The following is a 25,189-nucleotide window of genomic DNA, read 5'->3' as shown; positions in this document are numbered from 1 at the left end:
CAGAATTCTAAAAGGTATTGACAATGTCGACCCAGGGGACTTTTTCGACATGAAAAAAGAAACAAGGATCAGGGGTCACAAATGGAGATTAGATAAAGGGGCATTCAGAACAGAAAATAGAAGGCACTTTTTTTTTTTTTTACAGAGAATTGTGGGAATCTGGAACCAACTCCTCAGTAATGTTGTTGAAGCTGACACACTGGGATCCTTCAAGAAGCTGCTTGACGAGATTTGGGGATCAATAAGCTACTAAATGCCAAAGGAGCAAAATGGGCCGAATGGCCTCCTCTCGTTTGTAACCTTTCCTATGTTCTTCTTATGTTAAACTCATTTAAGTGTTGTATTTTATATACATTAGCACTAGGCATCAGGTGTATTATTTCGGAGTGATTATGACACGGCATTGTTAGTCATAACAAAATAGTCAAATGAATAACTTTGAATCATTAATTAATTATTCCAGATAATATCCCCGCCTAGTGGGCTTGGTTCCAGTTCAGCCGCTATTAAAAAAAAAAAAAAAAAAAAAAAAAATCACGGAAAACTTCTTTTCACCAGCCAGGCAGGATCAGTAAAGTAGCGACACATTCTTTTCTGTAAGTGACAGGACTTCAACTGACAGCTTCTTCAGATTCTTAACTTAAATCCAATATTCGGTTGCACTGTTCAAACATTGCCTAAAAATCCGGTACTATACGTACAAGCATCACGATTTATTTTAAAGAGCTGAGTGAAGCTTTGGTTACTAACCTGTCAAAATGGCTTTGGAGTTAAATGGATCGAATAATATTAGATTTGACTAAACTGTCTGGAAGCCAGTGTTGAAATGCACAGAGGGAACGCGTACCTGACCATCCAAAAACGCGCACCAACCGTGTCAAATACACAGGATCATTTTCTTCTGGATTTGAAAAAGACAAAATATGGTTCACACAAATGAGTGATTCTAATCAACGTTTAGTTTTTTAAAGAGTATCTTCAAAATGTGGGTCTTTGTTTTTCTGGTTTGCTTGGAGTTTTTCATACCGGTGAGTAAACAGTCAGTCTTTTAAAAGACACGCATATTGTGACAGGAATCAAGCCACTGTAAATGACCAATTGTACCAACTGAAGTATGTTACAAAGGCAAACATTTTATACAGCACACTATATAAAGTATACTGCATTATACGATGGTAAAACATATCGAAGTGTTGTAAAGCATAGTGAAAGCACGGCTTTGATAAACTGCGAACAGCAATGTGTGCACTAAGGTTTACAAATTGAAAATATCAACATGGAACAGCACCTTGGTGTTTATTGCAGTGCAAGGATTTCCATTACATAGTGAATGAATTTCCAAATCAGTTAATCACGGTTCATGTTTCTTCGGAATCTACATGGAAATTACTCAGACAAGGTCATTTAGTTATTTGTCTGTATTGTCCAATGCATAGTAGACTTTTAAACCGTTAACTGACTGAGTCCAACAAAGTACCCTACAAATCACATTTCTGCACCTTGAATAACGTGCTACATTAGTAACATTTAAGGACAGTGGTTTTTAATTAAAACAAACAAACAAACAAACAAACAAAATACATAAATAAATAATATACAAAATAACAGTTATATCTTTTATAGTGAATTTGTAAATTAAGTCACATGCTCACATTCGTAACATTGTAAAGTGACACATGGAACTTTTTTATTCTTTAATTTTTATTCTTATTATAATTATTTTTATTCTACAGAAGTAATTGCCTGCCTTATTAATAGCATAATGGGTTTTCATGTCCTCCTTGGTTGGTCTTAACAAATGTCTTGCTAGCCTTAATAAGATATGTGCATGTCAAAAGATAGGTTTGTGGCCATTTGTTATACTAAAAACTCATCAAAAAGTAGCACACAATCAAAGTGTAATTGATTTGCCATAAGAAAAATGTTTACCATGGTCTCAGTCTTATAAATATGTAAATGTAATAAATATGCATGTTGTAAATTGATATGTTTTGGTGGGGTATGAGCAAGCTTACAACAATTCATCAATGGTTTAATTCCAGTTGAGATTTCTATAGACGTACTGTGTATTCAATTAGTATATAGGGTTCCTCCACCAAAGGAATACACACCCTTAATACAAAGTCATTACATTCTTCTGAAGTATGTATAATATTATGTTCTGTTTAAAAAAAAAAACAAAAACAAACAAACAAAAAAAAACACACTAAATAGACAAACTGTGATTAAAGACACCATTTTTTTTGCCATTTTACCCAAACACACACTTGTTTGTTTGGAGCGTGCCCAACCATATATGATTAAAATATATAAGTTATTTTAACAAAAACACCCCCCCCCCACCCCCCACCCCCAATAAAATCGTCAGTTTATTTGTTCAGTTGTTTCCCCATATTTAGAGACTGCCTAAGGTTTGCTTAACAGGTGTTTGCAAATATATAACCCCCATGTTATTACAGTTTTATTAAAACACTACACACATGTTGTCGTTGTTTTAAGGTCAAAGCAATTCCACTAGAGTGTGAGCTACACAATATTCTCATACAGGAAGAGGAGCACTGCAATGAACTTTTGTCCCAGGAGAAGCAAAACTTATCTGAAGCCGGATTGTCCCGGACAGGTAAGAAGCTATTGCTATACACTTCCAGAGTCATCAAGGTGGGGAGTTCAATATGGGCACACACAGTTCTGTAACAAGAGCAAACAATCCGTTCAGCATATTTTGCTGACAAGATATAAAGACAAGGAAGTAATACAGTCATACCTTGTTAGATCATGTATGACGGTATTCTAATAATTTTTTTTTTTCCTCATCAAAAATACCAATATACGGTAAAATAGTTTTAGTGTCAGTTACATTATATATGCTTTTAATTTAAAAGGCATTTTACATCTGTGGCATTAATCCCGCTACCCTGTATCTCTTCTTCGTATTGATCCTGCTGGTTTTTCCCTAGCTAGGTATTGACCCATGTGGTAAGAACATAAGGACATAAGAAAGTTTACAAACGAGAGGAGGCCATTCGGCCCATCTTGCTCGTTTGGTTGTTAGTAGCTTATTGATCACAGAATCTCATCAAGCAACTTCTTGAAGGATCCCAGGGTGTCAGTTTCAACAACATTATTGGGGAGTTGATTCCAGACCCTCACAATTCTCTATGTAAAAAACTGCCTCCTATTTTCTGTTCTGAATGCCCCTTTGTCTAATCTCCATTTGTGACCCCTGGTCCTTGTTTCTTTTTTCAGACTGAAAAAGTCCCTTGGGTCGACACTGTCAATACCTTTTAGAATTTTGAATGCTTGAATTAGGTTGCCACGTAGTCTTCTTTGTTCAAGACTGAACAGATTCAATTCTTTTAGCCTGTCTGCATATGACATGCCTTTTACGCCCGGAATAATTCTGGTCGCTCTTCTTTGCACTCTTTAATCAAAATGCATTGAACAGGGAAAACGTTAGAACACGTTGTAAGAAGCCAATATTAAGTTTCACAGCTGTTTAAAACTGTTTAAAACTTGAAACCAGTCAAATAAGCCCCATTGCGTTAAATATGAGAGATCATTCACTAACTATATTATTGTTTTCAAGAAAGCCTCTATGTTTACCATAAAACATCCTATTTATTTTATAGTCAGACACTAGGCTATATAGTGCTACAATATTTAAGTGTTTAATATGATTGTGCAGAAATAAAACATTAGCTCCACCCAGTGGTAGTTCTTGTAATAAATTAGATCTTTTATTCTATTTCACTATCTTAAAGACTAAGAAAGCCCTTCAATGTGCTGACTTGCAAAATAAAATTAAAACTCTGACTTGCCACAATGAGAACATAGAGGTATTCTTGACAAAAGTTAACAAAAACAGAATTATGAAAATGCATCAAAGAACTGTTGTGTAAAATAACTGTCAAGAACTGGAATAAGAACTAATGTTTAAAATGAAGATCAAAAGCTCTAGGTAATTTTCTCTGCTTTTAAATCATAGAGCAGATAGAATCAGTTATGGTAGTGTTTTTTGCACCAGTGTTGTAGTTACCTCTGTTCTGTTGCTATGGGGGCTTCAAGTGTTTATAGCATCTGAAGGTTGTTAATACTGTAGGAAGGTGAAACGTTAACAAAAATATTATTAAGTGGTAGCCATACTACGCCACAGAAGGCACCACCTTCAGATTAAGTTAAAATTGATTTTAGGTTTGTTTTTATTTGGCACTGGAATTATTAGGCAAGGAGGGAGACAACACATATAAACAGTCTTTGTTTTTATTTTATGCAGTAGCACCCCTGGCTTTGCATGGCTTCCATCATATACAGGGATTATAGTTTTGTTCAATGGCTTTCAGCATCCCCATTTTAAAAATTGTTCCAGTGCCACTGCAATCGGCTTTTTCTTCTTGTTTCCCTTGGTTGTACCATTTGCTCTTTCACCGCAGGGCATGAGTCAAACGAGATCAGCAAGAACCAGCACGCTTGTGAAGGCTTGTAGTAGGCCTACAGACACTGTAACAGTCACCAACACACACAGGCACGATGTCAGCACAAGAACTAGAACCTTAAACAGAACACACAGTCTCAAGCTGCCACTTAAAAGATAATTTACAACAACACATACAAAAAAAAAAAAAAAAAAAAAACAATCTCTGTGCACTTGCCTTGATGCTGTTTAGAAAAAGAGCTATTCTTGACAAAATAATAAAGTCAGTGATCAACGTAAAAAAAAAATGTGATTAAGTAAAACACACAAAGAAAACAAAATATAAAACAATGAATTATTTTGTCCATAGAATGCCAAGGAATGTGGGATAACCTGAGCTGCTGGCCTTCCTCTGCCATTGGAAAGACTGTTGCAGTGGCGTGCCCCAAATTCCTCTTTGTGCTCACTGGAAAAGAAGGTAATAAATGGAATAAGACAGAAGACAGTGATAACAGCGATACAGTACCTTCACAACCTTTGACAAAGTTTCCAGTCTGTGTTCTTTGGGGTGCCAATGTAATGGGCAGAGTTGTGTGATACACTACCATTACAGATTCTGTACTGTACCCTGTCGGTGAGAGGAGATGAGGTTAAAAGCTCTAAAACCGCAAATGCGGACGAGCTCAGCTTCAAGTTTAAAGTGTTAGCAAATAAGTTATAGGGTTTACATCAAAACACACCTGTAACCTTTAAACGGTCAATAGTGGTACATTAAAGGCCTTAGTAGAAACGCTTGTCATTTTAACTTAGTTTCTTTTAGTGTATCTCAACATTTTCACAATGAACGCTGTGTAGAAATCTGCTGACTGGCTTAGTAGATATTCGGTGTATATACAAACCTGCATCCCACACCCACATATTTCCTGCAAGGGTATTCAAATGATGACCTTCAATATAGTGTGCTAAACTCTAGAGAGTACTGTTTAGAAACGTTCATTTCAAGCAGGTTATCCACAGTTTTATTAACCTCTTTGTCATTTTCTGTGACAGGTTTTGTTTATAGAAACTGCACCGCTGATGGCTGGTCTAATTCATTTCCCCGACATGACGTCGCCTGTGGATTTGATACTAACGACACAATTGAAGATGACAAAGTGTGATGATTTCAGTTGCAACAGAGCTGTCTTTATCTTCCTGTACCCTTATTTATGTATACTGAAAATGTTCAGGCTATATAACCACTCATTGTTTAAGTGCACTTATTTTCTAATGGTTTTATAAACCTTTTACATTTGCTTAATGATCACTGTAGAGCTCACTGGACAGTTGTTAGGATTCAGTAAAATGTATGCAATGCACAGATGTGTGATAGCATCATTCCACTAATTACTCTGCTCTTCCTTATCCACAGAACACATACTACATGAATGTGAAGACCATGTACACTGTGGGGTATGGCACATCTCTTGTGTCTCTGAGCATCGCGGTAGTGATTCTTTGTTTCTTCAGGTGAGGAATTGTTTATTTAATCCTCTGTAAAAGAATAAAGTGAGAATAATAAATGGAATATTGTGTATCATAACGTGATTCTATCAAGGGAATCTGTGGAGCAATAGTAACAATACTAATAAAAAATCTACAACTATTAAACACTCAATCGTGCTAAATTTATCGTATATATATATATATATATATATATATATATATATATATATATATATATATATATATATATATGTATGTTTACTGTGAACTGTGGCATGCCGCTAATGGTGTCAGGCAGTGATTGACATACTAACAGTTTGCAAAAATCAATTTGCTCTGTAGTATTGAGTGAGTGGTATCAGTTCCTAGTGCAGTAGTATCAATGCACTTTACACATCTGAAAGCAGCATATCAAGATGCATTTTCTGAAAGTTTATACAGGGATAATGCTTCCCTCTGCAAGCTGATGTTTGCAGATTTTACATTCACTAACTCAGTGTCTGCAGTTGCAAGGGTGGTTGAAACTTCTAATCCATCTCGCTTCAGACATGCAAGTTTACCAATTCAAACTTTCTAGAGCTACAGTGTCACACATATGATTTTTCTTGTGTCTTTTCTAATAGGAAACTTCACTGTACAAGGAATTACATCCATATCCAGCTGTTTATATCTTTCATTCTTCGGGCTGTTTCAATCTTCGTCAAAGATACAGTGCTGTTTTCTACTGAATACATTTATCATTGCGATGCATACTCGGTAACTATTTTATATATATATAAATAAGTGTCATCACCTATCGTAATAGAAGAAGGATAATGTCTGAGAAGCAGTACTGCTAGGACTCCATTATCCTCAATTACAATTACAGAATAATAAACCAAAGGATGTATTGGTTTTAGGTTTCAAATCTTTTGTAATGCAGTCTACAGTTCTGATGGGTCCTTCTTTCTGTTTGCATTAGTGAATTCTAATTTAACTATTTAGTACTAGACAGTGTTTTGGTACTGTAGCATGTTACTGCTCTGATAACTGTAGAATGGTTGAGAATAGTGTCAGTTGTGTAATAAAAGGTATTCTTCAAACAGAATGTCAAGCTGACAATGTATTACAAGAGTCATATGAGATTATATTGTGCCCCATGATAGATAATATTCCTGCATTTCCCTTTAGTCACAGTTTAGTTTAATCTCTAACAAGATTGAAAAGCACATTTTAACAGAAATAAATAAATATACATATACATTGCTTTGTCAATAACTAATGCATTCTCCACCCTGTTGTAAATACAGCACTGTTTTTTTGTTGTTTTCTGCAGGCGGGGTGTAAATTTGCCATGATTTTCTTTCAATACTGCATCATGGCTAACTACAGCTGGCTGCTGGTAGAAGGACTTTATCTACACACACTGCTGATTTTATCATTCTTCTCAGAGAAGAAATATTTTTGGTTTTACATAGTTCTTGGCTGGGGTAGGTTGTTTTTATTTGTTTATTTTTAAAATAGCTTTGTAAGATTCTAAAAGTGAGGGTGCCAGAATATATTAATTTCTAAAATGTATTTTACTTTACTTGTACATTATTTTTTGTTTGAACTAAAGTGATTTAATTTCTTAAGTATTTTTGTGTCCTGCCAAGACCACTATTATTCAGTTCTGACAACACTTCTGCATTACTAATGCAACTCTTAAAAAAAAACAAACCAAAAAAAAAACATTGTGTGGCATACTGTACAATATCATCCTCTGGCCCAGAGAGTTCACTGCTTTGCATACAGTTTTATTCATGGTTCTGAAGAATTAGGGCAAATTACAGAATATTGTCAATTCAGTCTATTGAATTCTGCTATTTTATTCTATTGTAGGCTCCCCTTTGATATTTATTACAGCCTGGTCAATTGCAAAACATTTACATGAAGACATAGGGTAAAACAATATTGTATTTAAACATTTTTTAGTCTTAACGCATATTTAGTTAAAAATCTAATAAAAGCAACCAATGTATTTAAAATGTCTCTTGTTTTGTAGATGCTGGGATACGAACATTAATATTGGCATCTGGTGGATAATTAGAGGTCCTGTAATTATATCAATTTTTGTAAGTAAAATGAAAAACTTCAGGTTAACTAGTCTTATTTAATGCGTATTTATATCATACACATTTTATTTTGTTATATACAGTAAAACTAATGAATATTGTCTAGGCAAGGTATTATTTTATCATCATCCTTTAATGTTAAGCATGCTGTCATTCTTTTACAGATCAACGTTCTATGCTTTGTCAGTATCATACGAATACTGGTTAGCAAGTTGAAGACTCCAGATGCACGAGGAATGGAATTCAACCATTACAAGTGAGTCTGCGTTTTATTTTATTAATATTACTGACTTTATACTTCCTGGATTTATATCATTCTGAAAAAGCCTGGTATTCAAAGGTAAAAATAAGAAAAGAATGGCTGAAGTAATTCTTACACACACCATTTAAACACAGCTTCTAAATTCCAAATGATGCCACTGCACTTAATCATTCTGTTTAAAAAAAATAGAAATGATACAGTACAATGTTGCTTTAAAGAGACTCTATACTCAGGGCAGTGTGATAGTAATATGCTGACTGATGATATCACTTGTATTTCTTTTCTAGGAGGCTTGCAAGATCTACCCTTTTGTTAATTCCGCTCTTCGGAGTGCACTATATCTTGTTTGCATTTTTCCCTGAAGATGTGAACACTTTAGCTGTGGAAATCCGGATATTTTTTGAACTTGCACTGGGATCGTTTCAGGTAAATACTATTATACCTTTATGTAAAGCTGTCAGAATGTGAACGCTGCGTGATTTTGAAAGCACTGGTTTAAGCACACCATCTGTTAAGTGACAGGTACATCGGAATCTCATTTACAAGCAGTGACTGGAATTAAATGCAGTGTGTCGGCTACCCTTGCCAGTTTCATTAACACATGTGTTTGATAGGATATGTGTTTAAACTTGTCAAACGTTCCGATTGGGGTCCCACCCAATATTCACTCTGGCTCAAGGAAGTATGGAGCAATTCCATGCTAGTATAAGAGCTTGACAACCTATCGTTTAGGTATGTAAATACTGTGAAATTCTCATTTCTGGGCAGTTTGATCAATGAGCGCTTAATTAGCCTCTGCAGAAGTAATAAAAAAAAAAAAAAAAAAAAAAAACAGACTGTTGTCTGACGGTTAAAAAAACAGGCTTATAAACAGGAGGTCCCGGGTTCAAATCCCCGCTCAGCCACTGAATTGTTGTGTGACCCTGAGCAGGTCACTTAACCTCCTTGTGCTCCATCTTTCGGGTGAGATGTTGTTGTAAGTTATTCTGCAGCTGATGCAGAGTTCACACACCCTAGTCTTGTATCGTGTGAAGTGTTTTGTGATGGTGGTCCGCTATGAAAGGTGCTATATCATTATTATATTGCTAAAAATAAATACATATTAAGTACCATATTTAAATGCTCTTTTCTTAAACAGGGATTTGTGGTTGCAGTTCTTTACTGCTTTCTAAATAGCGAGGTAAGTGTTATTCTATAATCCAAGATGCATTATAAACATTATCCACATAGTTTACGCTAGATATTGCTCAATTATTTTAATGTTTTTTTTTTTTTTTTTTTTTTTTTAAGGGAGAATATAATTTCAGTAAACTAAAATACAGGTGTGTGCAGATGGTATGCAGTTTTGAAAAAGTAGCACCACCTGTTGATATATCTTGCAGGGTCAATAAATCACCCATGGAATGAGAAACAGGCCGGATTAATATACAGCACAGTAAAAGGGTGGAAGTATTCAGTTACATCACTAAAAGCGCAAATTAAAGTTTCACATACAAAACTCTGTATTTCCAGATTATAACTTTTGACATTGATCCATTCTGTATTTGAAATGGATTCACTGATACAATTCATATATGGGATAAGACCCAATAATTATGTTTTTTCATTTTTTTTTAAATTCTGTTGAGTAGGTTTGTGTGATGTTTTAGTATACAAATTAATTTCATAATGTGGTCATTCATTTTTATTTACATAATGCAATCTGTGAAAGAATTACCATCATTTATATTGTTTCTCTAAAATGCCAACTTCAGTATCCTCTGGAACAAGGGAAGAGGGTGTATTTAGGAGATACTTTGAGACACAATAGCTGTGGCTGTGCATGCATCCATTTATCATGTGTGTCATAATTAAACTGAAGAAATGTGTTGTGTATGTAATTCTTAGGATCATCCACCTTCTCTTCATCTCTCTCCTGCCATTTAAATATACTAAAAGCTTTATTGTTATTCATCATTGTTCTGTACAAAAGAAGTGCAGGATTCATTATGCTTTCTGTATGCATGTCAGAGTAGGTAATGAGCTCTTTGCAGAAATCTTTCCAAGGCAATCATTCAAGCTAGCTGACAAAGATTAGTTAGCAGTGCTAAACTTGTATACAAAAACTCAACCAATTCCTTACTCATTTAGTACGAATGCTGGGCAAAATTTCTGTTATCACTTTGTAGTGTTGAAAAACAATATCCTCGAGATTTGTTTTTATTTAAATATAACTGCATTTGGGATATATATATATATATATATATATATATATATATATATATATATATATATATATATATATATATATATATATATATATATATATATATACACATAACACCATATGTCAAGGTCTGTTATCAATAGCCAGTATAGGGCCTGCCCAGCAAATGTCTTTTGTCGTCTGGCCCGTAAGACAGCATGCAGGCATCGCAGCAAAAGATGCATATAGTGATCTTTCACACGTGAATATGGTATTTAAACAGGGACCAGAGCAGGCTTGTGATTGGTTTTGTTTCTGCCACAACCACAAAATTAAAACAGGCAAATTACAGTAGGTGTTACTTTTAGTTAATGTAGATTTAGAAGTAGGTTTGGCAAATTAAAAACCCAAACCAAAATGGGGGGTTAAAGTTTAAAATATAAAACAAACTATAATACACTGATGGAATTCTTTTTTAGGTGCAATGCGAAATAAAGCGAAAGTGGAGACGATGGAAGCTGAAGAAACATTTTAATGGAGAGTCGAGACACAGTCACAACTCCACCAGCACTGGAGGTAAAGGGTCCACTCAAGTGTCACTGCTCACTCGAGAACTGAGACAACCCAGTCTGTGTGCTTCCACTGGGGAATGAAATTACACAGGCTATGCAAGGAAAGAACTCCATGCAATATCCACGGACTCTGAAGAGCCATGACTTTGAATGTGATGAGTCACGATCATTGTGGGAGAAACTGGGCACTTATATGCCACTAAAGCAGCTAACTTTCACTGTATTATACGATGCAAACAAAATCTCAGCTAAGGCAGGTTGGTAGATGTCAATCATCTCCTTCTTTGCAGCTAATGAATCTTACCTCTGCTATGACAGGACTAAGACATAATACTCCCCTCCCTATACAAAGGATTACTGCTGAGTGCAAGTGTCATGTGACAAAAGAATAAACATTGGGTCCAAAAAGCTACATTTTTTTTTCAGGTGTCGGGTTGACAAGGCTTTAACAAATAATTGTCAAATATGTATTAGCTTTATAAAGCTGTTAGACTGGCCAGTCATTTAAACGTTGTTGAGGGGACTTTGTACTTCTTCATTTTAGCCCATCTGAAGCACTGAGTACCAGTTCTAAGGATTGGTGCTGTGATGGATTAGTTTGGCACCTTGCCCTCTTTTCACTGTTGTCAGAAAACCATAAATAACTGAATTGTCCCGGAAATTGTAAAGGTATAATCAATAGACCCACTACACTGATGGTAAAATCAAAAATGGATCCTACAAAAATCTGGTACATGTAAATGCTGGAAGATGCAGATCTGAGGAAATAAAACAAAATCACAACAAAGACAAAAGGGATGTTTTGCACTGAAGGCATGTTGAATACTTTTGGAAGCAACATATCTGTGTCCGAAGCAATTGGTGAAAATACTAATTTTGAATTCATATAAATTTTTTGCATATGCTGATGATCTTAGAAGGCCCTTTCCCCTTGTAAAGACAGACAGTGATATTTTGGGAAGAAACTGAACGCAGCATGTATATCTGAATCTTGGCCCAAAGCTTCTCGCCCTGTAAGAGCATCGTAAGAACCACCTTTGCATACTCCAGTGTTTTCCAAACTCCGTTGTGTTCCCAGACACTCTTGTACTTGAGGTCAAGAATGGTTCTCCTCTACAGATGGCTTATGAGAAACCAAAACTATTTATACACACTCTACATATTGTGTTTCAGTTGTCCGCTTAGCAAAACATAGTTTCATGCAGCATAGTGGCTATCAATCGGAATACAATACTGTTTCCAGATGCATGCCAGACGTGCTACAGACCGTAAGTTATCCAAAATCGTGTTAATAGCTGTGTTACAAAACCCAGAAAATGTCCCTCTGTCTATAGCCTCTTCTTCGCCTCTGACCCTGCTACCTATTTCAGTGACAAAAGCTATTGTCTTTTGGAAATACTGCATTAAGAGTTTAGACATATTTAGGTTGGTAAAAATAAGTTTTCACTATTTTTACACTTGTAGCAAAATACTGTGTGTCTTCATACTTTGTAATTTATTGACAAACGTTTACTTTGCATCATAAATTGATCTTTATGGAGCATGAAGTTTAAGTTTTAACTTAAATTATGTATTAATAATTTGCAAATGTGTCATGTAGACTAAGTAACTAGCAGAAAATAACATCTAGCTTAGTAAAACCTGGTTGTTTTATGATTTTGGATTTCTATAAATAAATTATTTAAGCCACAGTGTTACCAATAAATAGACTTTTGCTTTTTGAAAGAACACTACATTAGGAGATGTGTTGATATATTTTACTGTTTCACAATTATATTAAATCTGTAAAAGTAGCTCAGTTAGTGTTGCCCTACTGGTAGCACATGCCAGTTGGACTCTCATGCTGTATTTCCTGCTTCAGCCTGAAATACCATAATCATGTCCGGATAATATGTGATAAGATCATTCAGGAGATCACAAATGCAACTTAATATCAAATTATTCTTGATCACATTTGCAGTAAATACATTTTTTTTTTTTTTTAAGAGACAACATTAAGTAACCATTCATCAGAATACACTTAAACCACATCTGTGTCAGTCTGGCTCAATAAGGAAATCATTTCTGTGTGATAAGGTTATGGTTCTATGGCTTTCAGTACAATGCTTTAACAGGAACATTGTCTTAATGAATGCATTTAATAGTTGTTGTTCTTTTTAATTTTGGGCTTTAACAACATAGGCCATATTAAGGGCATTATGGCAGATCAAAGTAGCAGCATTGTCAAGGTCAGACTGATATGCATTAACCTTTGCACGGATAATAAAAAGGTAGCCAGGTAAATAACTGTTACAATGCTCTCATTAAGAAACTTTTATTTAAATGTATAGCAAAATAAAAATGAAAGCTTACATTGCACTTTAAAAAGCTACTCAGAACTTTGGTGTTTAGTGATAGCTGTGCAACCCTTCCCTAATTGCACCTGAAATGAACAATTTATAGAGGAGTGGCTTGGATGCTGGTGCCTATTTTCTGGGATCAATAAGCTACTAACAACCAAACGAGCAAGATGGGTCGAATGGCTTCCTCTCGTTTGTAAACTTTCTTATGTTCTTATGTTCTTATATTAATCCAAGCCTGGATCAGATCTTCAAAATAAAATAAAAAAATAATACATTGAGAAACAATTTCATTTGTTTACGGCACTTACAAAAAAAGAAAATTGATTCATGAGAAACACTGCATTTACATAAAAGCACAACCTGATCAATTTCTTCTAAAGTAAACATTAAAATGTTGACAAAATTTATGGCAACCAGGTTCAGCAAATATACTGTATGAGGCAGGAAATGATTAATTACAAACTAAAATTCTCAAAAAAAGGCAGGTCTGTCTGTAATTACAGTGCGCTAAAATGGAACAAAAATGTTTGCATGTGCTAAAACTGACAATAATGCTGAAAGTTCATATTCTGATAAATATACAAATTAAATGTTGGTTGATCTACATATTTCAACTATTCAGTTTGCCAGGTGCTGGCAAACTGATAATTATTGAATTATTAATTATTGAATACAACACCAGTTAAACTCAGTAGTCAAAAGATGTTATAGTACAACTTGTTTTGTGACATTAACAGTTAGATGTCCCTTTCATGAGATCACACATTTAAAGTTCTTCCTCATGTTTCTTAAATATAATCAAAACACTGCCTGATCATGAAAAGAAATGTTATAAAAAGGAATTTGGATGACAACTTGAGTCCATCTTTCCATTTTTTTTTTATACAGAAATAATTATTTACATAAATCCTGAACAAAACTTTATCGAACCCATAGGAACTGACGTTATTCTACATCTTCCCTGGGTGAACTATAGGCAGCTGCATTAAACTATGGATGTGAAGGCCGCTGATTCCATTTAGAAAGAAGAGGAACACGGCAGTGAATTGGCACCAGTAGGTTAAAGTAAACCCCATGAAGGAGACCTGATTCCACAGCCAGATAACAAAACTGAGCATCCCAGCAGCTGACAAAGCAAAGGACAAAAGAACAAGCTGAGATCCGAAAGACCACTTCTTCCTGGAATGGAGATCTTCACAAACTTGGGAGACGATCAACAGCTCCAGTCCAAAGATAGCTGCTACAACCACAAAAGAGACAGCTGTTCGGGAAAATATAAGTCCAACTTGCAGTCCATGAATACTGGCCACATTCAGATCTGTAGTGCAATTGGGGACACCATGCTGCTCTATGATGCAAAAGTGCCAAAGTCCAAATACTTTGGCATTAGCAAAAAGCCAATGGCCATCACACACAGAAATAGAGGACAGTATGATGGCTAGTGCCATGCACAGAATAATTAAGCTTCTGGTGAAAATCTCAAGGAACTGAATTTTGGGTCTTCTGCAGGAATGCACCCCTTGTGTCTGAAAACAAACAAACAAACAAACAAACAAATAAACCAATAAATATATGTATTACATTTGAATTTGCAAAACCTTTATTGCTCCTAAGCACATGCATTTGTTCAACAATTTACCAAACCAAAGAAGTTTAGTAAATTGTTGGGAAGTGGGTTGTACAGATGACAAAAGATATAATATGAAGATGGGATTTCAAATCCTGTTTTCCTATGACAACAGGACATATGAGTCACAAGGGCTCAATCAGGAACCCTGTTCACTGGGGCCACCGCTGAATGACGGATTCTGTTCAAGTCAAACCCTGAGCAGAAGCAGTGCAACTGGGTTAAATAAAATCCAAAGCATTTGTCACATAATAGCTGCAGTCTGGGATCAAATGAAGTGTTCTTGGAGAAAAGCATGCACCTTGCAAATATAAAAACATTAACATGGTTTATTTCAGCCATACGGAAAACTGTTATCTCCCTGTGCAATCAATGCACCCTATAGTTATTGCTTAAGCAATCGTAACAACAAATGTAACATTGTATTCCATAAGTATGTGAATTCCTCAGACAGCACAAGTGCAGAAGTCTCCTAAATCTTTCAAAACTTTTCTAGTCGTACAGCCATGGATTGCTTCCAGTCTTATGAAAACAGCCAATCTTAGCTAATCAAGAAAACACATTGAAGGCTATGTACAAGGCAACTATGTTTTCATTGAAAATCACGTTGATCAAGCTCAAAACTTCCGATTCGCCCCCTGGTGGCAACAAACAATCATTTTTCCAAACCATGCAAACCAAATAAAGTACAATAGGTTATCTGTAATAAATCATGTGATTGTGGTAATGAACAAGCATATTTGTGACATTCATGCACTGACATTAAACAACACAATAACAGGAAATAATATATAATATGCTCCCTAGGCTGGCAGCTGTTGGAAATGTGAAACTTTAGTTTCTCCTTTACTTGAATGCATGTCAATTGACTGTACTTCGTTTAAAAAAAAAAAAAAGTCTCCAGGATCATTTAAAACTGCAAAGGTATTTATCCTAGCGCTCCCGCTTGCCTCTGCCATCAATTGCACCCTGCTCTGAAATCACACAGACTCGGGTACTGCCCATTTATGATTTTGGGTTCCCTTTTGTTGTTATTCCAAATAATAATTAATTATGCTTGAAGTATACTGGAAGTGGTAAATCCTTCCAGCACATTATAAAAACAATGAGATGACTCACCTGGCGTGCTCTGCTAGAAAATGACTAGAAATGCTGACCTTTTCTAAATTCAAAATTTATGCTATTGTCAACAAGACTAGTCAATGAATAAAATCACTGGGAAATTGTGTTATTTGCTTCTTCCACATAAGGCTATGGGTAGCATAAATGGCGTCCTTTCTCAAACTGAGAGTTTTTCAGATCAAAAGTGTTAAGTTATACAATTCCCCAGAACAATGCACATTCCTCCTGTACTACAGCTCAGCCATGCACAAGAACTAAGACATTTCAAAACCTTTAAGATGTGCCATCTGCCAAGAAGAAAAACACATATAATCTCAAATAAAGAGCTACAGACTCATATTTTTGGTTGTGATTTTTTTATCATCACTGTATAACCTGGGAATCACAGAAAAGCGTATAGAAGCTGAGAACAGTTTCCTACAAGCTGTTCATTTACAAATAGGTTCCTGTTACTAATATGAATTGCTAAAAAATACTATATTACCTAAATAATTTAAATAAACAAGCATAAAGGTGAAGGTGCACTATAAGCCTGACCTAGTGGTTTGATTATTTCAAAATAGTCAGGGGCTCGTTTCATTACTGTTTAGTGAACAAAGGACTAATCATTAAAATGTTCTTAAAGCCTTATAAGAATATTAATTAATTAATAAATAGCAAGTAAAGCTTTTCATATATGTTTTTTTTTTCAATTGTTCAATTGGACATTGAAACCCTTTAATGGAAGCAAAGTCTGCTAGTGTATTTAAACCTGTCACTTAAATGGAGAGTGTTCTACCTAGTGGACAAAGTGTGAACTACTTTCCTCACAAATAACCATTTTAAAAACAGAATAAGAATGTCCGTGCTGACTGTGAGCCACTTCAATCTACAGTACAGAAAGTTGAGATAAACCTTCATAAGTACCTTACTTGGTTCAACACAGGTTGAATTGCCTTTGTAGTTTAAAGGGAAATCTCTGGTTGGACTAATGCAGCCCGGTGAAAATCATGGCACGGTGTGCATGTGTTCCACAATGAAACAAAGTGGTGGATCTTTGATGGTCTGAGGCTTCTGTAGACAGGATTGAAGTGGTCCACTGATCTCCACCCCATAGGAGATGTTACAGGTGCTGTAAACATCCTTCAGAGGTGAGATGAGCCTCTCTTGACATTTTAGAGACAGATTTCACAAGATTGTTACAGAGATTGTGGGATTGAAAAAGGACCTTCTCAGACTAATGGAGGCATCACACAATATAAATAAAGAATAGCTTGTACTGGTACCAGAATACTGCACGTGCTATTGTATTTACAGTAATGGCTATGCAGTTCCATTGCCACCTGGTTCTGAAACCAAAGCATATTTTGCTACAAAACTGTGTTATCATTTTAAGGATACTTTACATTTTTGCAATAGCATGGCTACATGGTTTTTTTTATTCATCCTTAGATTATACATATATGCATTGCGAATGTACTGGAATGTCACTTCTTATTACATTATTTTTTAAGGATTTGTTAATTATTATTATTATTATTTTTGTTATTTGCAGACGCCTTTATCCAAGGTGACTTACAGAGACTAAGTTAAGTTCAAAGAAAGAATTGCACCTTTTATTTACTTTATGAATGTTTGATAAAAGTTCCAAAACCATTTAAGCTGTCATATTTTACTATGGATAGAGTCACTTACATGGCAACTCTCCCTACCACCCAAAAATAACATTTAATATCAATGCATGAGATGTACAGTATAGATTGCCTTTGTGTTGATATAACACAGAAAACAAGGTTAGAAAAAGCGTGCATAGTACAAAATGCATTACCTGTATCTTTATGGCTGTCATGTTGTTCTCTTGCTGTGGAGTCGTCCTGTTAAGAAAAGCCAGAAGAAAAACACTTGCGAATGGAATCTATGTTGAGAGTCAAAAGTTCAATGATACACTGTTTACACAGTTTGCTTTATGATTAACAAACATGTTCTATGACAATGCAAGTTTACTGCTCAGGATAATGCAGAGGAACAGTCCACTTTGCATTGTCCTTGTGCTGAATCAGCAGGAAGGGATATCGGTCTGCTGAGATTGTTAGGAAACTGATCACGAAGCAGTTTTAAGAGAAGAAAAGGAAAGGGCTGGTCTGAAGTGAGAAGGGAACTCTCCCTCTGTGCTCACAGTGGATCTTTTGTTGTTTTTTGCTCTCTGTGGTGTGGTGATTTGAGGGAGATGTCTGTTGTTGGGGTTCACTCTCCATTGACCATGTGTAATTTATTCTACGCGCTTTCATGCATAAATAAAGTCTTCTACAGTGCAGCCACTGGAAACATGAGCTGTAATCACTGTTCTATTTATTATGATTTGGAAATTATAAATCTTTGTTAAATTCACTGAGCAAATCTGGAGCAATGTTTGTTTGGTTTAATTAACATATGCTTGCTGCATATTCATTTGTTTATTGTATGGTAAATATGTGTAAAAATGCAAAATTAGCTTGAAAAAAGCTTTGACTACAGCATATCCATAGATGAAAGGTTACATTGGCACAAGCACCATGAATACAAATACTTTTGAAGCCAACCAGTCTCCAATCATCAAAACAAGTTTAACTAAAAACTTACAAGTGAGAGTCAAGGTTAAAATATACAGTTCAAATTCATAAAATGTACCAACATGCAATAGCATGACAATAACAGGGCATATTGATATGGAAATATATTTAAATTGGCGTTCCTTTTTTGTTGTATTGAAACTTCACTGGGAAATGTAGGTTTAATATTGGTTACATGGGAATAAATGAATATCCAGCATTGAGAATTAAAATATACATTTTGAATTATGTCCATACAAAACTTGTTTAATTGTGTCTATACCACTTTGTTATTTTTTTAAAGCTCTAGGAATCAGAACTGCAGTTGCAACATGAACACCAGAGTGTAACCATTAATCTGTAAACATACTACATTGACTAAGAGAAGCTCAGCACCACATAGAGCAAATGTGGTTATTTCTCACATTTACATGGCTGCGTGTTGCAAGGGGACAGTTTAATGGTTGCACATTGTCTCTCAGGAAACAATACCTCAGCCTGACAAGGGAGTGACTTTGTTTTACTCTTGTGCTCTTCGTAGGAATCGCCCCGTTGCCAGGAACTGAAATATGGATTTTCCACTACAGGTCAATCTGATTTTTAACATATTAAAATGAAATTAATTGAAAATATTGGATATCAGGATAAATGAGATAAATCAGATTTTTGAAAATCTGCTTTAAAATGTTATTCAAAAGAGAATCATTCAAAAGTTTCAATATAAACACATTATTGCAAACATTCATTTTAAAACCTGGTAACTGGTACACTACGTTACACACAATTTGTTTGTAAACTTTGTTTTTAGACTTTCCCTTCCTGGGTCATTTCAGCTGGAGGTTGAAATTCCCCCCACCCCTTTACTGGCTTCTTTCCTGTCAATAACCATTCAACTGCTTTCCCTATTGACCGACACCCAGAAGGTGCTACTGGGGTGAAATAACCAAGGAAGTGAAACAGTAACAGACTTCCTGGAAGGTAAGCCAAGTAAACTGAGAGCTTTCTTTAACCTGGTGTGGTAACAGATATCCGTTTTAAAATGAAAATAAAGCGTGTTTTGTGTTTTAAAATCTTAATTAGTGTAAACAATTCCTGTATGAAATGTGCGGGTGTGTATCTGTTGGGATGATTTTTCTTGATTCACTTGACAACCAATCCACTTTGGTGAGGGGTGGGGTAGGGTGCCATTTTAAAAGAGCAATAACACACTCCAGGGTGTTATCACACAGTCCAATAAATGCACATCTCGCCTTGTGCCAAACACCCCCAAGCATGCAGATACCAGGCCATAGTGGAACACACTGTTATATGTTATTGCTTCCATAAACACCACATTTATTTGTATGCATTATTAGACTTGTCTGGGTGATGAAATACTTTTATACCCAGGTGTGAAACCTTGTCAGAAAGACTTTCCATGATCTAGTCTTTTTTTTCACAGTAGTTACTCTAAATATGCCATTGCTTTCTTTCTTTGTGTGAAGTCCTTAGCTCATGAGCCGCATATAAAACATTACTAAGGTTTACCTTAACAAAAAAAGTAAAAACACTAACGCACGTAACAGTTTTACATCATCTCTGCTTCTAATCTAAATAACGGCTCTCTGGTAGTTCAAGAACATGCTGGAGGTTTATCTTAGAAAAAGACTATTTATTTTGTCATTAACAAATACTAGAACAAGTATCTCAGATGGGTTTTCTAGTGTACAGTATCAGAGGGGTTTTCTGTTAACAGACACCTGTCATCTAACACACAATGATCAAGATCAAGATCAAACGTTTGTTCCGATGAATGCTGACAGTCTAAATGCCGTATTTTCCTTTTAGTTCTTCAACTTTTGCAATATAGGCCTTCATTGCATCATCCTTGCTCATTCCTGTTAAGCAAAATGGGAAAATCAAATATTATTATTATTATTATTATTATTGATGGCAAAGTAAAAAAAAAATATTCCATGACAATACACAAACACATCCCACCCAGCCCCAATGGAAGCTTTAATATGGGTTACCAGTATGTGAATAAAATCACCAGATCCTGGTTGCTTACTGTGCTAAACAGGTTCTAGAACCCAAGAAAGCTTCTACAATTCATCACCAAAACAAATTATAAACATTACACAATCCTGTGATGCTGAAGCAACCACCTGTGTGATGAAACAAGTGAAATGTTGCAAAGTTTGTGCAATCAGATATACGAATGATGCAAATGCAAACCTTTTTGTTACATGTCCATTTCATAATCCATAACTGATGGCTACGGGTAAGTGCCATGTATTGCAAGTACAGAACCCTGACCTGCCCCTTACCCTGAAACGAAAGACATTTTCTACTGGCAGAACTCTGGTAGGGTTAATCCCCTTTAACCAAACTTGTTACACAGGGAAGCTTAGCCACAGTTAAACAGTAAGAAAAATGCACTGCAGCCTGTGAGTGAGTTTCCCTGTTTGAAAAGGCCTGCTTAAATCTGCTCTCAAAAGTTCAATACAAAAATATATATAGACGAGAGTATATATTATGTATATATATATTATATATATATTCTATAATATATTATATATATATATATATATATATATATACATATACACACATACACACACATACAAATGTGTGTATAGTATGTACAAAAAAAGAACCCAATTTGAAGTTACAGATAGAACATGGATCTTTACGTACACATGAGGTCATCACATTTTGAACAAACCCACATGCTTGTTTACAATACAGACCTTTACGAGACTCCCAGGTATCCCACTTGGCTTTTCCTTTGAAGTCCAACATGCCAGGCCGTGCTGCAAGAAAAGACAAGCAATTTCATTCAAGCTTATATTGCAGCTGTGCCACCAAGTGAACGAACTGTGAACAACAGGGATCGTTTAAGGGATTTATCCCGGTGAAAATTTGATAAAATGGTAAATTAAGTTGTGATATTTTTTTCTGCCTTACGATGACTGGTTGAACGGTTCTATTTGATGCAAAACACAGATCTTTCAGCATAATGCAATTACATACCTGTGTTTACATCTCCAACTGTCGCTTGTTTGAACAAACTGTAAATCTCCAGCATTTCCTGGTCCGAGGGCTGAGATTTTAACTTCTTGACCTCCTCAGCTGCTTTATCAAAGTCGGCCTAAACAAAATGATGAAACAGAACATTTTAGAAACTACAGCAATAAAGCTTCTATCAGGAACAGAGTTGATCTTTTAATCGTTTGGTGTTGAAAAAGTAATACACAACATACATCAAACCTAGAAATGACATAGCCCTTTAATGTAAGGTTCCTGAATCCACTTAATCAGTTCCTGTCAGCACCTGAAACCCCGAAGTGCTACAAATACAGCAGCTGCCCAATAGTTACCGTGCCAGACAGAGCAGGCACTGACCTGAACGTGTGCCAACTAGAACAAGGGTGATTGCAAAATCACTGTGTTAGGCAATAAGGCACAGATCAAATAATGATCTAAAAGCAGGCAATACTGAAAGGATTGGCCTATGAAGTCATTTTTATCTCTCACATTAAGTACTTATGCAAGGGGTTATCCTGGTAAACAAGAAGACCTTAGATCAAGTAAAAAAAATAAAATAATCCATAACATTTAATCCAAATAAAATTAAGGACACTGAATGCACTGGTAACACACATTTCACATCACAGACTCAAAATTGCATCAGCTTTTTAGTTTTTACATAAGCATGTAATATCCTTTCATTTTCTAACAGAAGAAAAAAAAAAACCTTGACAATAAAATTACATCTAATAAAGCATTTCAGAAAAAAAAAAAACTTAACTAATCTCCAGTTTGTGGTATTCTGCAACAAACTGCTTATCAAAAGTTAATCATTAAAATAAATAAAAAAAAAAGTCAATTGGCTAATCTATACAGCACATTGCAACATGCATGAGTCTGGCTTCCAAGGCATAGGCTATAGTCATATTCTAAATTGCTAAACCTTTGGGGATTTTCCAGTTCATTTTCTTCAGCTCTGGGTGTAGATGTGTTTAGTATCTTAAATTAAAATGTGAAGAAGCAAAAAAAACAGAAACATGTAAACTACAAAATTACAAGAAAGTAATTTGTTTACAAGAATATGTGCAATATAACATGCAATACGAAAACACCTCTGGTAGACTATAATCTGGAAGAGTTACAGGACTGGAAAACAAACAAAACAAAAACAAACAAACCAAAAAAAAAACACTTGCAGCTCTGACCAGAAATAACCTGTAGTGACAATGAATTTGAAGTTGTTGTAATTATATTGTATAGTTACAATTAAAGATAGGGTTTACAGCCAGGGGAGCACCGCATTCATTTACACAGCACTAAGACATATGGTTTTGCATCTCACCACCTGTGTGAGCTTAGTGCGACCGGATTTGACACGTTATTAATTGTTTTAGCTGCATATTACATGCGAAACGATCTATATAATAAAATACTAGTACTCATTATTAATCTAATGAAAGAATACAAAGAGACTATAGACTGACCATAGCTACTGTTGCTAATGCCAGGAACAATGGCTGATTGTGAACTGTGCCACTAACAGCATCACGTGTTCAACAGACCACTATCTTATTCCAAGTATAACCAATTCAGACAGTAACTATGGGAACTAAGTCCTCGGTTCTCACGTTTACTTGTCTGTACTAGGCAGTTTCTGGCACTTAATTTAAGCGACTTGCTACTTTAGCAAAAGTTACTAATAATACAAAAAAAAAAAAGTTATAGATGTCATGCGCACTGCTACAATTAAAGTTAAGGAAATTCAGACCATGCTATGTACAATCCATACTACACAACGTTAAAAAGCAAAACGGGCATAACTGATTCGATGGCAGACATGGGTTTTGACACCATGTGTGTAAACCCACAAGTCAAAAAACTCACTGCCCGACAGCGGTACAAAAACCTCCTTAAATCAGATCAATGACAAATGTTCATTCACCGCCCCAACGTGCACGAAAAGACGTCAGTAAAAATACACATATTCAAAACATTAACTTTGATTCGATTTTTACCTGCGACATGTTATTTTTTTTTTTTCTATTTCTTTTTCAGAGCAGGCCCAGTTGAAATGACTCTGTCTCTCAATCAGCGAACAAGCGTGAGCTGGCCACTTCCTCACTACTTCTAAAAAGCGTGAAAAGGGCGGAAAAGCCAGAGAGGACCCAACACGCTTTCTTATTGGTCGGGTAGAGGAAGCAGTCTGGCTACATTGTCAGCGGGAGTGAGTGTAAGTGACCAATGAGGTGAAGCGTAGAGGACATCGCGAAGGGGTCCTGAAATGTAGGTGATTGGGGCAGAGGTTTCATGGAAACCAGTAGTTCTGTATGTCAGCGTGCAAGCAATACCCAGCTCTTAACATATGACATCTCGGTCTGAAATGCCTCAGATCAAACAAAACACATAATATATCCAATTAACAGTACCGCATTTTACTATTAGGAATGGATTACGTTTAATTTACTTAAATTGATATAGAATTACAAATACAAAAATAATACATTAAAATGTACACATTTCTTCAATCTTGACCAAAAGTGTTTTTTTGTTTGTTTATTTGTTTGTTTTTTCGCCTAAAAGCACTGATTCATTAAATCACTATATGGAGAGCGAAACAGTACAGTATTCTCAATAAAAATGAATCGGCAAAGCGCTCTAACGGCCACCCGCCCCCCAGCACATGTGAGGTGTGTAATGAGTGACCCCTAATGGCCAAATAGTCACCTTGCATGTGTGTATAAAAGACATGACTACAAACCCCAACCATGGGGGTATTCCCCTTAGCGAAACTGTAACGTGTCTGTATAATATAATAAAATTAAAAAAAACGCCCAACTACTGGCACGACCAACACGGGATGTGTAGCATCATTGCTGAGTTCAGGTAACTGCTGCTCAGTTACTCTACACTTGAGGACAAGCTTTTTCTAAGCAGGGAAATATGTAATGAGTGACCAAATTCACATTGTATGTGTGCATAAAAGACATGACTGCTATACAGTTGGTCATTTTCAGTATGATAAATAATTAGTTTCACATCACATTTGAAACTAGCCTCGCTGGTTTGTAGATACTGACAAGTCTTGATAATGTTGTTGTACTCTGTGATGATGACCCTTACTTGGCTTGTCATGACCCACCTTTTCATATACAAGTTACTTCTTTCATATATATATATATATATATATATATATATATATATATATATATATATATATATATATATATATATATATTTTGGTTGTATGTTTCATACATATCATCAGTTAACCACTTGGTGTTGTTCTGGATTGTCAAAAAAGACCTAAATCATATTTTTCTAGAGTAGATGAAGATGAGAGACTGTTAGTTTAAATTTTAAGTAAATAAATAAATAAATAAATAATAAAGAAAAATCCCTTTGGCCTTTTCAGACAAATGAATTAGTAATGAGTTTGGAAGATTATGATAAACTTCTATTGAGAGAAGATACCACTTTGATAGCAGCGGGTGTAGGTAAGAATGAATGCAAT

General features: G+C 35.4%; 3 protein-coding genes across 3 annotated transcripts; 1 reads left to right on the top strand and 2 right to left on the bottom strand.

Moving 5' to 3' along the window:
* The first annotated feature begins 983 nt into the window (after nt 1-983).
* Nucleotides 984-11,412, top strand: LOC121323004 (secretin receptor-like). Its single transcript, XM_041263713.1, has 13 exons — nt 984-1,028; nt 2,500-2,620; nt 4,782-4,889; nt 5,462-5,565; nt 5,823-5,920; nt 6,520-6,652; nt 7,212-7,365; nt 7,757-7,817; nt 7,920-7,989; nt 8,154-8,245; nt 8,539-8,677; nt 9,390-9,431; nt 10,916-11,412. Exons 1-13 carry the CDS (start codon nt 984-986, stop codon nt 11,087-11,089), a joined length of 1,341 nt encoding a protein of 446 aa, XP_041119647.1. The 3' UTR covers nt 11,090-11,412.
* Nucleotides 11,413-13,602: 2,190 nt separating this feature from the next.
* On the bottom strand, nt 13,603-20,218 carry LOC121323190 (voltage-dependent calcium channel gamma-like subunit). Its single transcript, XM_041264087.1, has 2 exons — nt 17,907-20,218; nt 13,603-14,876 (listed from the first exon to the last, which is right to left on the bottom strand). The coding sequence occupies exons 1-2, from the start codon at nt 17,925-17,927 to the stop codon at nt 14,301-14,303; spliced, it is 597 nt and encodes a 198-aa protein (XP_041120021.1). The 5' UTR covers nt 17,928-20,218; the 3' UTR covers nt 13,603-14,300.
* Nucleotides 20,219-20,302: 84 nt separating this feature from the next.
* Nucleotides 20,303-23,821, bottom strand: LOC121323191 (acyl-CoA-binding protein-like). The gene is made up of 4 exons (XM_041264088.1): nt 23,694-23,821; nt 21,682-21,799; nt 21,399-21,461; nt 20,303-20,543 (listed from the first exon to the last, which is right to left on the bottom strand). Exons 1-4 carry the CDS (start codon nt 23,700-23,702, stop codon nt 20,470-20,472), a joined length of 264 nt encoding a protein of 87 aa, XP_041120022.1. The 5' UTR covers nt 23,703-23,821; the 3' UTR covers nt 20,303-20,469.
* Nucleotides 23,822-25,189: the final 1,368 nt, after the last annotated feature.

This window comes from Polyodon spathula, chromosome 11, assembly GCF_017654505.1.
Source record: "Polyodon spathula isolate WHYD16114869_AA chromosome 11, ASM1765450v1, whole genome shotgun sequence".
NCBI lineage: Eukaryota > Metazoa > Chordata > Actinopteri > Acipenseriformes > Polyodontidae > Polyodon > Polyodon spathula.
The sequence above is the reverse complement of the archived record's forward strand: the minus strand, read 5'-3'. Positions and strand labels throughout refer to the sequence as shown.